The sequence below is a fragment of the Synchytrium microbalum genome, assembly GCF_006535985.1.
Source record: "Synchytrium microbalum strain JEL517 chromosome Unknown SmJEL517_scf0022, whole genome shotgun sequence".
NCBI classification, from domain to species: Eukaryota; Fungi; Chytridiomycota; class Chytridiomycetes; order Synchytriales; family Synchytriaceae; genus Synchytrium; species Synchytrium microbalum.
Genome location: NW_022158371.1, coordinates 71,925 through 83,809, shown reverse-complemented (window position 1 = coordinate 83,809; position 11,885 = coordinate 71,925). Strand labels below are relative to the sequence as shown.

Sequence of the window (11,885 nt, the reverse complement as noted above, 5' to 3'; positions counted from 1 at the left end):
AGTTAAAACCCGGTTTTTTTGACCTCGGATTCTCACTTTATTCACCCAAAGGGACGGATCTGATGAAATAGAAACATTGACAAACTCCATCTTTAAATCCGCGCCATCACTAAAACATGTCTTTGCTGATACACGATCTCCAGATGACGAATTAGCACTAGTCGCTTATGACTATCTATCATCGATGAGCATACATGCTTGGGGTGTAACTGAATTGAAGTCTACATTGATTGCTACTCTCTTGACAGACAGGTCAGACTCTCGAAAGCCTGTTTTGGATGCCAAGTTTGCTGTATTGGAAAAACTGGTGCTTGACAAGGCTGGAAACGCAAAGACATCGTTTGCTGCTGCCCAATGGAGCTCAATGGAGGAATACTGGAAGAATGGTCCCTATTGGATTGAGCGAGAGGCTCGAGTTGAATATGCACCAGGTCAATGAAACACTGGAAGAAGAGTCGCCTTTTGTAAAAATTGCTTTATAAAAATCCTTTAAGTCTGATGATTGTTCAACTACTGTATATTACTTTAAGTGCTTTCTATGGTTCAAAATCACAAATCAGAGCATGTCTACATCACTATCCTCTAGATCCTCCTCTGCAACCAACTCTCCTGCTGCTCCACCAACCGAGTGCGACAACTCGCGTCTGACTTCAGGAGATATGGCATAATGTATCTTGTGCTTAATCAACTCCAACAAGGCCTCCTTTTGATCATCCGTCAAGTCAGCTTTATACCTGTACGTTTGTGAATGTAATCAGCGTTATGGCCAGAATCACATCGAACCCAAGAAAAGAGCAGCCACCAAGCATGCATACCTTTGACAAAACACCAACAAGGACTGATGCCACAACACTGGCATATCCCGTTCATCCTTCTTAAACCTCAAGAAGTGAAACACCAGCGCATCCAACACCTTAAACGGCAATGCATACTTTTTATCCAGCAGCACCCGTATAAACAAACTATTAGCACCTGTATATTCCAATTCCGCCAGTTTCAGCAAGCATGCAGCAGAATGCAATGCCGGTATCGATATCTTTGTCAGTACCGACCCAATAATAGCCGCTTCCCTCAACGTACACGTCCCTGATTCACATAACGGCAGCAAGAATCCCTTAAAAAACGCAGCTGGTTTATATAATGCCTTTTTCAATGCATTGTATAAATGGACGTTTAGTTTCTTGGTCTCGGATATCTCGGCTCGGATCCTGTCGAGGAGAAAGACCGAGTAGAAGCGCTGTGCCATGTTTGCTTTTAGGTTTGAGGAGAATATACGGGTTGCTTGGTATGTGGCGTGTGGAGTCCAGGTTTCGGGGTTTGTGAGGAGGAGGATGTCTTCCCAGTTTGAGAGGGTTGGTATTATTTTGAAGGTTTTGGGGAGCTTGCCTGACCTGTATCGTGAGAGAATCATTCCGACCCTGCATGCTGAAGTGTTAGCTTTGAACAGTCGCAAAAAAAATGATCAAGATCACAGTCATGCACACCCATATGCAAAGAACACGCATCTTGACCTACTAAGAACTTACTTGGTGTAGACCTCGACAACTTTAGGATTCAACTGTCCCATTCCTTCCTCTTCACCATCGCCTTCCTCCACCATATCCGTACTTGCAGCCGCCAAAGCAGCCACAACCTGTTTCTCAGCACTAATTTTATCCATGACAGCATCAGCAAGCGCCAACTGCCGTCTTGGTTGCTGACTAGACATAAACTTTTCCAATATAGCTTGATCTGATGCGTCAATCCCTAATTCAGCCTCCGCGTCATCATATGATAGCGGCAGACCACCATCATCCTCTAAATATTCTTCTTCGTCGCTGCTATCTTCTACGACTGGTTGTTGTTTCTTGACCTGTTTTTTACTGTGCTTGCTTGATGTTGATGATATAGCGTGCGGGTTTAGCTCGTCTTGCTGTTCACGGGCTAGCGATAGGATCTTTTGAGATGTTTTTGTATCGATTACGGTTGATTCGTCGGCGTCTTCAATGTCGGCAGCGTCTCGTTGTCTCTGTTTAGATTGTTTGGTTCTTGAATCGTGCCATGTTTCCAAGTTGAATTCTTGGCCGAATGCTTCACGTTCTGGTGCAGTCTTGGGTTTCGTAGGATTGTGTCTGGATGGTAAGCTCTTCTTTTTACTCTTGATTTGAACCATTTTGATATAGCGATCGGTAGGCTGATTTTTTTTCGTCAAGTGTTTTGGAGCAAAAAAAAAAATTGGAGTCAGACGGAGTTGGATTTAAATAGGAGGCTGCTTGCAAACGTCAAGTGACGACACATTACACATCATACTACCGAAAATTTAATTTTAATTAGCAAATATGGCTACAGACTCTCTTCTAGTTCCACAGTGCAAGACTGTGACAAAAACCGTAGATCCTGCCTCATTCACCAACAACAGCAACATATACTCGCAACTACCAGATCATACCAATGACTCGACTGCACCCACCTCTACCCCATCTACCAAAGCAGCCGACATACAGGTCATAAACGAGGCATCAACACTCCTAAAACAAGGACATTTGGTCGCATTCCCAACAGAAACCGTCTATGGACTAGGAGCAAACGCACTAGACCCATCCGCCGTATCCAAAATATACGCAGCAAAAGGACGTCCTTCCGATAACCCACTGATTGTACACATATCATCACTCAAAATGCTGTCCCAGATAATGCCAGAGAACACGGAACTACCGAACGTATATAAAGCTGCTATTGCCAAATACTGGCCTGGGCCTTTAACCATATTGCTGCCACGAGGTCCCAACATACCTGACTCTGTGGTCGCTGGACAGCCGAGTGTTGGTGTTAGGTTTCCATCTCATCCGGTAGCTAGAGCTTTAATTGACGCTTGTGGATTCCCGATTGCTGCTCCGTCTGCAAACACGTCTGGGAGGCCGTCGCCGACACTTGCGGAACATGTAGCGAGTGATTTGGATGGGAGGATACAGCTTGTTGTGGATGGTGGTGCGTGTACCTCTGGAGTCGAGTCTACCGTATTGGATGGCTTGTCGTCGCCACCTGCGATACTACGGCCTGGTGGTGCTACGTATGAAGGACTATGTAATTTGCCTGGATTAGAAGGGCTACGAGTGCATGGTAGAGATTTTAGAGATGTGAAATTAGAGGCTACGCCGACTACTCCGGGAATGAAGTATCGACATTATACTCCTGAATGCCAGGTTGTACTCTTTGAGTCTAGTAGTGGCTCGAGTAGTAAAGTCGAAGCACTCATACAGCACGAAATCACCGAATTCGTTGAGTCTGGACAATCACGGATTGGTATATTACGAACTAGAGACACGCCAATAGTAGTATCAGACTCGGTATCCGGGCTAGCTACTATAGAAGATTATTATCTAGGTAGTAGTCCTGAACAGGTTGCTCACGAACTGTTTAGAGGGTTGCGTGAACTTGAGGCACGCAAAGTACAGGTAATACTAGTTGAGGGCATATCGGACGCTGATGAGGGGCTCGCAGTGATGAATCGTGTAAGGAAGGCTGCTTCTCGAGTCATAACGTGTTAAGCTTCTTTAATATGTAATCTGTATGCATGATGTATTATTTGATATGATGCGGTGGGGGCTCTTGTATAAAAAAGACACGGCAAATATAGATATATAATTTCGGTAGTTGAATCTATGGTGTGGAGCTATCCGTTGACTGGCCAAAGTATGAGTACTCTGAGGTCGTAGGCGACTTGATACCAACTTGTAATCCATCTCCTAGTTTCTGAATACGGACTGACGGTTGGTTTGGATTTATATCTGATGACATGTATCCTGCTTGTTCGTGGTTCTTATCGGTAATGTTGACCCGTTGTTTTTGTGGGCGTGGACCTACTCTACTGTCTTGCTGTTGGTGTCCGTATAAGGCCATTGCTAATTGTCGTACTGGATCAGACGATTGTTCGTATATGCGTTGATGTGGGAGTAGTACGGGTGCTGCTTGGTGTACTGGAGCAGCAGTATGACTGGGTTGTGCGTTAGTGGGATGACTGCTGTTCTTGATTGGTTTTGGTGGAAGGATTGGTGCAGCAACGTTTGGTGCTGGTCCTGGCCTGGCAGCCTGTATAGGCCTTCCAGCATCGAAACTACGTTTACGTTCTTCCGATGTCCTTTGCATCGGGGGTGTTTCAGTACCCTTATAAGCGAAACGTTTGTTTGGTGATGGTGGTGCCCGTGCTGAAGATTGGGCAACAGATTCGACTTCAGTTACATTATCCAAATCAATCTTCTCCTTTGGCACTTGGATGTTCTTTATGCTCAATTTTGCCGCTCGGTTGGATCTTGTAGACCTGACGGATGGGTTTCGAGATGGGAATCGGACGGTTGAAGCGACTACAGCTGGTGATAAGTTCAGAGTCAATACGGGAAGTTCCAAGGGAATGTATGGTAAAGGATCAGTTTGCAGTTCATCGGCTTCTGTTAGGCCCAATTCCAAGTTTGCTTCAGAAGCACGTTGTTTGCGACTCTTTTTACGACTGAATCGTTCGGGTACTGTAGGAACATTGGGTGCTTCCGGATCTTCCATTTGAGAAGCAGGCCGTCGCCCAACTTTAGAAGCAGCTCGTTTCAGACCTTGTAGACCGTCCGACGCTATTTGAGGGATTCTCATACTCAATGCCCTGGCACGTTTAGCACCAGTTTCAGGTACGACTTCAGCGACTTCAGCCTGTACAGCATCATGAGTGGTGGCAGACTCCCAAACATGATCCCACGAGACTTTACGAGGTTCTGCCGATCGAGTGACTCGATCACCATCAAATAGTGTAATTGTAGCTGGCGGCCATGATCGAGTATGCATATTTTCTAAATCTGCTGGTGGTGGCCCTGTACGTAGCATTTCGATGAGTTTGGCACGATAGTATTGGCGTTCTGCGTTTGTCTTTTCCTTTTTGCGTCTTCGACGGACGTCGTATGTACCACCAGCGACAACAAGTACTAGGATGAGTACACCGATAGTTCCGATAATGACTATCAGTTGATATCCTACATTTAGAGGATTTTTGTAGTTTGGGGTATTCCAGTTTGCGTCGATAATGTTGGCAGTGGGTGGATCATACGACGATGTATAGTTGACATATTGAGGTGCCGGTAGAGGTGAAGCCGTTGCCATTTCAGGTTTTTACTTGGATTGCTGTGTAGAATTTGAATGGATGTTAGGTCGTCGCGTGAAGGGTTGAAAAGGCAAATGTGTCTTTACCCAGTCGTTCAAGACCACACATCCAAATCCCAAAGCAAATGGTGAAGCAAAATACAATGAATGGCCTTTCTAAAGCTTAGTGCCTCTCTTCACTAACACACACAACAGTTGGTTGGTGGGTTTGAGTGATTCGAAAACCCACACCCGATTTCTCACACACAGTACAATTTGCAACAGGTCCAACACGTTCTTGTATAGTTTCTGACGCGTCAATACACATATTCCAAGCTTTGAAAAATCTGACGACCGTTCTTTGTCGATTTAATCATGTTCCTTCAATTCCAACTTTTCATTGTTGCAAGTTTTGTGTCAACACACCTCAAGTTGGCTGGCAAGTTAGTGAAATAGACTAGTCCTGTTCTAGATATTGGGTACTGACTCAATTTCTCTAATAGGCTGTTTGTCTTCTCGAGATGGCCTTTCAAATTAGAACTAATAGGGCGTTGACCAGGACATCGCTTGTCGTCCTTGCCCTTCTTTTCGCATATTTACTGATATCCTTCCTGTCGCCGCCTACGCCCATCGACTCAGAATCATCGCTGGATATAGATCCCATAGACGTACTCCACGACAGAAATCCAGATGTGCAAATCCAACCAGGCAAGACAGATCAAACATTTGCAGATGATACGACAGACAGCACCATAGATCGCAAGCCGCCATCAACTACTAAAAGGAGGAAACAGCCTGCGTACAAGAATGTATCGCTTCCTCCTCCTGGAACTGTCGATAAGCCTTGGGAGTATCCAAGTCACTACCCTCCCCTATATAGATTTTTCGCTGTTGCTCTCAAGAGTGGGAGGGATACAGCTCTTATACGAGTGCCGATACAGATGCTCACCTTCCTGAAACGGCTGGATAAGGTCGTTATTATTGGAGAGGCTGGTGGTATTTCGGTTGGGGAGATACCTGTCAAGGATGTATATACCGGTGTATATGAGGACGCTGAAAGGAATCTGGCTGCCAAGAATCTATCGAAACGATGGCTTGTAGATGAGCCTGTACAGTTAGCATTATTCAATCAAAAAAATACCCAACCTGTCATGTACGGCAGTAATTATGACACACTACCACGGTCGAATCGTATTATTGCATGGTGGGATGCTACAAGGACTTATACTATAGATACGACAAAGGACATATTTGAGTGGTGCAGTAGTATACTAGCCATGATGAAAAGTACTAACAGTAGTAGTGACAGTGACAGTTTGACAGGCTCAACTCGTCATGACCTGATACACCAGCAGCAGCCTTGTAATAGGACTTCTCGCCTGAAAAAACGAGCAAAAGCAGATGAGGCTGTAGAAGTGAATAGTGAAGCTCAAGGATGGAAACTAGATGCACATAAAAACTTGCCAGGATTTAGATACCTATATCAATCATATCCGGAAGCCTTGTGGTACTTTATGGTGGACGATGATACCTATATGTTTGTAGACAATCTCGTACGTCTGTTACTACCCTTTGATCCATACGAGCCATACTACTTTGGAGCACATAATTTATTTGTTGGATGTGATGGAGTCAAAACGTTTGATGAGGGCCCACCATTCGCACATGGTGGATCTGGTATAGTCCTGTCTCGAGGAGCCATGCTGAAACTACTAGATGTAGTTGATTCATGCATTATAAAGTATAGAGATTGCTGGGCAGGAGATGTCAGAACAGGTCTATGCATGCGTGACGCAGGCGTCAAACTGCAAGGTATGCCTGGCTTCAACACTGATCCGCCAAACTCGAGATTTGGATGGCCTTCCGCATCATGTAGTAGACCACATACATTCCATCACGTCACCACCAGCCAAATACAACGATTATCGCATGCTGAAGAGCAAGCTATAATACATAATCCTGAACCTGTAGTCACATATGCCGATATATTCAAGGAATTCTCGTCTGATTTGACAATGGTGCCTGGTGTAGAAGTCGATACCAATAGACCAGGAAACGATTACGAAAATTTTTATACAGAGACTGCTGATGCTTGTGAGGCAAGGTGTAAAGCTAGCTCGAAATGCTCTGCGTGGACTTGGGAAGGTGAACAGGGCAAGTGGTGTTGGCTGAAGGATGCCATACCGGCAAGTAAAACAAAGAAGGGGGCCGTGTCTGGTATCATACCGCCTAAAGTACCATCAGAAACTAAATATAAATGTGAATGGGGCACATGATATACATATTTTTGGTAGTGTCTGTTTTGTAGAAAGTATTTACTCCCCCCATCATACATCATTGGTATTCTATATGAACTGCTTTCGTCGTTTCATAATCAAACTTGTGCAAGCGGGCTAGAATAAAAGATTACGTACGGGTCTGAGTCGTATCTCCCCAAACGTTTAGACATCTATCAGAGTTTGATGTCCGCGATGAGAACAAAGGACGCAACAACGAATCTAGATTAATGAAGTATTTGCTCTGCACGGTTTGATTGTTGAATATTAGGTAGGACCAGATGAACCATATATGAACGGTGTCTTGATATCATCTTCAATAAATGCGCAGTGTCGTTCCTTAACAACACCCACAAACCTATTGTGAGCAAGAACAACCAAACGAGAAAGAGAACCCAGATTCTTCAGATTTAGATCCAACCCGATATATTCTAGCAGCCATGGCCTCTATGCGAGACGCAATGAAGCGTCTCCAGGTCATTTACGACGCGTGCTCTCCCGAAGCAATGGAACAAGGAGCAGCAGCCAAATCCATGGACGATTTCACCAGAATACGCAAGAAATTGCATGGAGATTGCAAAACTATACGATCATTGCTCAAGGAACGGGAAATGCTGACTGCTCGAATGGGAACTACAAGCGAAACTGCCGAAGCATCATATCGAATTCGTGTTGCCATTCGATCGCTCAAGGAAGAGCTGGGAAGGATGGATGATATTATGGCTAAAGAGGACAAGAAGGTGAGTTACATATATGGGTCTTCGGCTTTCCTAGATGTTGACTTTTTGATGACCACGTTGATCTCTGATACAGTTTTGATCGTCTCATTTAGAAAAAGCACAAAAATCCCGAAGAATATGCTAAGAGGAAAGAAATCGCTGAGCTATGTCATAAGCACGTTGAAGAAGTTGAAGCTTTGGAAAAGAAAAAGTTTACAGATCGAGTTGGCAGTGATCGGATTGAGCTTATGGCACGTTCTGGTGGTGAGGACCCAGTTTGGAGCTTCAGAGACCCACTGAAACTCGAAGACTGAGATATTAATTGTTTTTAGATGGTGCTAGGTATCGAGGAAACGCTGCACCTGGAGGAGGTGATCCATTCATGGAATCAGACTTGGCACCTATTGATCCTGATGTCGATGAAGATTTCAAGAAGATAAAGGGAAAGAATCAGGATATTGTAAGGCTACTTGCTGAGAGATTGATGCCTCTCGCTGATGTTCACGCCATCGCTCTTTAGGACAACGATTTGGATGTGATTGGCAAAGGAGTGTCCAAACTGAAGGATATCGCCAACGAAATGAATACGGTACATACAGAGACTGCGTTTCGTTAGAATGTCCTGACGATCATACCTAACACGTCAAGTTCGGTTAGGAACTCGACAAGCAAAATGAGATGCTTGATGCCGTTGACACCAAGGTGAACAATGCTTTGGATCACGTTGACAACGTGAATATCAAGATGAAGGTGGCGCTTGAAAAGGTAAGAACGTCGATTTACTTCGTCGTTCGGTCGTGGAATAAGCTCACATAATACTTACAGATGATGAGAGGAGACAAGTTTATGATCAACTGTATCTTACTGTGTGTTTTACTTGCTCTCATCGCCTTTGTGGCCACTGAAGTAAGCCAGTGTTTTAAAAGTAGCTCGTCCAAGATCAGCTCAACTGACGCGTGTTTTTCTTCTAGTTTACTGGAGGCCTTTGAGAACCTGTTTCGGTGTTAATTTTAATTGCCGTATTATTATTGTCCACACCTCGTTTTATAGTTTAAATAAATTCACTCCTCATCCTGCTTAAGCTTTCTTGCTATCTCCCGTTTGTCGCGACGCTGAAGAAGATATCGAGCGATGAAGGGTTTGAGGCTTGCAAGAGGTACTCTCATCTATATCGATTTAAATTGGCACGTATATCAATGCTCTAACACGTTCTCCTATCGTCAAACGTAGGAATAATCTCAAAACATGCGTCGCTCTCTTTCGGCAGTCGGTCAATGTCGAGCAATGCACCACCACGTAAATCTGTATTTCGACGAGCTATCGGCCCATTGTTCAAAGTCGTTGTTGTGACCTCAATCGTCGGCATGGGATATGGTAAATCAAATTGGAACATCAACCATTTGCACTCTAGGAATTCTTAACACGTGCTTGATCAACCCAATGTGGTCAAGATAAGCAATGTGATTCAAACGGATGAGAACTCGCTTGTATCTCATGCTTTTTGCCGCTGATCAAGGGGATCCACGTGCCGAATCCAACCTTTTTGACACTCTATCAATTTGATCTAGCGATTTGGGTAGCTAGACACCCGCCTCCTCAAAAAGAATGGGATCCATCAAAGAAGACTCTGGCAGTGCTAGGCACTGGCTGGGGTGCAACATCATTTCTGAAGCAACTTGATAATGACGATTATAATGTGATAGTCATCTCTCCAAGGAACTTTTTCTTGTTTACTCCATTGCTGCCTTCCTGTACTGTTGGAACAGTCGAACTGAGGTCTGTATAATTTCATACTTAATAGGCTGTCCCTCCCTTACAATCACGACTCAAATTTTACTTTTTTGGAACAACAGGTCTATAATGACACCTATTCGACACTTTACGCGTTTCAAGAGGAGAGCAGTCAAGTTTGTGGAAGGTAGAGGTCCATGACTTCGATACCATCCGACCTTTGTTTCAACTCAATGAATATTCGTCGTCGAGAATAGGTGACTGTGTAGATATTGACCCAACTGCTCAAACTTTGATGATCGAGGACAATTCTGAAGTGAAGGGTGCCACTGCTTCCCAAAAGGTTCGTACGTGGTTTCAGGTCATCCTCAAATTGAACATTAACAGTCAGCTCTTGTGCATAGATCAAGTATGACTATCTCGTAGTGGCCGTAGGAGCTGAGAATGCCACATTCGGTATTGGCTGTTTGCACTGTTAACGATGGTTGCTTGCATTCTCGTTAACATACACTGCTACTCATCTCCAGGTATACCTGGAGTGAAGGAATACGCTTGTTTTCTCAAAGAGACTTGGGACGCTAGGAAGATTCGCACGAGGTTGATGGACTGTATTGAAACTGCAAGTATCGTTACTGATGATAGTCTTGTTCGAAGCTAACTCCACTTATCCTGCTCGTTTCGACAGGCGTCATTCCCAGGTCAATCACAAGAAGAAATTGAACGACTCCTCCATATGGTAGTAGTTGGTGGAGGTCCTTCTGGCATCGAATACGCCGCGGAACTACACGATTTCTTGGTATGTATATTTGTGACATTCACTACAACACAATCATCAACCCAATCTATCTTTTCAATAAGGTCGATGATCTCCAGGACTGGTTCCCAGAGATCTCCGGTCAAATCTCGATAACTCTCGTTGAAGCCATGCCACACGTCCTTCCCATGTTTAGCAAACAACTCATCGATTATACAGAAAAGACGTTTGCCGAAGAAAAAGTCAACATACGAAACAATACCGCAGTCAAAGAGGTCAAGGAGAAGAAGCTGGTGGTGCAAGATACCAAAACCAAGGAAATGTTTGATATCAACTATGGATTACTCGTCTGGGCTACTGGAAACGCTCCACGGTCTGTCGTATCAAATCTCATCAAGAAGCTGCCATCTGATCTGCAAAACCAACGGTACATAAACACATTCAATCTTTGTTTTTTTTTCGGCATAGCTAACCTACTTTTTACTCTTAAGCCGAGGGTTGGTAGTTGACGAATTCTTCAAAGTCAAAGGTGCTGCCAATATGTTTGCCCTTGGCGACGCATCAGCAACGAAATATGCCGCAACAGGTGTTCTCTTTTCATTTCTGAGCTTGAAATGTTCTTTACTCTAAACATTATTCAATATTCCTGTAGCTCAAGTGGCTTCTCGTCAAGGTATAACGGCCAGTGTAGTAATATGGCCCAGCAATTCTCACCTTTCGCTCTAAATAGGGGAGTATCTGGCTTATGAGTTCAAACAGATGGCCAGGCAAGAGAACGAACGACAGCGCTTGGTATCAGAAGGGAAACTTTCCGATTCCAAGAAGGTGTCCTTATCGATCGAACCTTTTGAAAACGTCACTTTCGGGACATTGGCTTATATAGGTAGTGGCCAGGCAATAGCAGGTAAGAGCTTGATTCAAAGTTCTAGAATGCATGAGGGCTAAAAGTTCTCTGAATGTCCTAGATCTTCCTGGTGGTGTTGCGCTTGGTGGAGCACTCACATTCTACTTCTGGCGAAGTGCCTACATGAGCAAGTATGTTTGAAGAGAACCCGATCAAGTTTTGAATTCTTCTAGAGGATCAATTGGAGGCATGATGCTAACGACCCTTTATATTTTCTAGCTTGTTTTCGTGGAGGAATCGAGCTTTAGTCGCTTTCGATTGGACCAAAGCTACGTTATTTGGTCGAGATGTCAGTCGAGAATAATTGAGAGCTTTTATACTACCCTGTTGCCTTTCGTACTTGACACGCGAGGAATGTCAATCGCTCATTAATATAAAATTAACGGGGAAGGATACTTGTAATT

General features: G+C 44.2%; 5 protein-coding genes across 5 annotated transcripts; 4 read left to right on the top strand and 1 right to left on the bottom strand.

Annotated features, from left to right (window-relative positions):
• Positions 1 to 556: 556 nt before the first annotated feature.
• On the bottom strand, positions 557 to 2,152 carry SmJEL517_g03813 (uncharacterized protein; the record flags this gene model as incomplete). Its single annotated transcript, XM_031169741.1, has 3 exons — positions 557 to 734; positions 816 to 1,418; positions 1,527 to 2,152. 3 exons carry the CDS (start codon positions 2,150 to 2,152, stop codon positions 557 to 559), a joined length of 1,407 nt encoding a protein of 468 aa, XP_031024215.1.
• Positions 2,153 to 2,318: 166 nt separating this feature from the next.
• SmJEL517_g03812 (uncharacterized protein) lies at positions 2,319 to 3,527 on the top strand (the record flags this gene model as incomplete). The annotated part of the gene is made up of 1 exon (XM_031169740.1): positions 2,319 to 3,527. One exon carries the CDS (start codon positions 2,319 to 2,321, stop codon positions 3,525 to 3,527), a length of 1,209 nt encoding a protein of 402 aa, XP_031024216.1.
• A 2,091-nt stretch (positions 3,528 to 5,618) lies between these two features.
• SmJEL517_g03811 (uncharacterized protein) lies at positions 5,619 to 7,373 on the top strand (the record flags this gene model as incomplete). The annotated part of the gene is made up of 1 exon (XM_031169739.1): positions 5,619 to 7,373. The coding sequence occupies one exon, from the start codon at positions 5,619 to 5,621 to the stop codon at positions 7,371 to 7,373; it is 1,755 nt and encodes a 584-aa protein (XP_031024213.1).
• Positions 7,374 to 7,813: 440 nt separating this feature from the next.
• On the top strand, positions 7,814 to 9,081 carry SmJEL517_g03810 (uncharacterized protein; the record flags this gene model as incomplete). The annotated part of the gene is made up of 7 exons (XM_031169738.1): positions 7,814 to 8,113; positions 8,206 to 8,356; positions 8,425 to 8,552; positions 8,613 to 8,681; positions 8,750 to 8,857; positions 8,918 to 8,998; positions 9,064 to 9,081. The coding sequence occupies 7 exons, from the start codon at positions 7,814 to 7,816 to the stop codon at positions 9,079 to 9,081; spliced, it is 855 nt and encodes a 284-aa protein (XP_031024214.1).
• A 285-nt stretch (positions 9,082 to 9,366) lies between these two features.
• On the top strand, positions 9,367 to 11,785 carry SmJEL517_g03809 (uncharacterized protein; the record flags this gene model as incomplete). Its single annotated transcript, XM_031169737.1, has 13 exons — positions 9,367 to 9,466; positions 9,661 to 9,868; positions 9,946 to 10,010; positions 10,081 to 10,166; positions 10,228 to 10,279; positions 10,351 to 10,431; positions 10,522 to 10,619; positions 10,682 to 11,004; positions 11,069 to 11,163; positions 11,230 to 11,250; positions 11,308 to 11,481; positions 11,543 to 11,612; positions 11,701 to 11,785. 13 exons carry the CDS (start codon positions 9,367 to 9,369, stop codon positions 11,783 to 11,785), a joined length of 1,458 nt encoding a protein of 485 aa, XP_031024275.1.
• Positions 11,786 to 11,885: the final 100 nt, after the last annotated feature.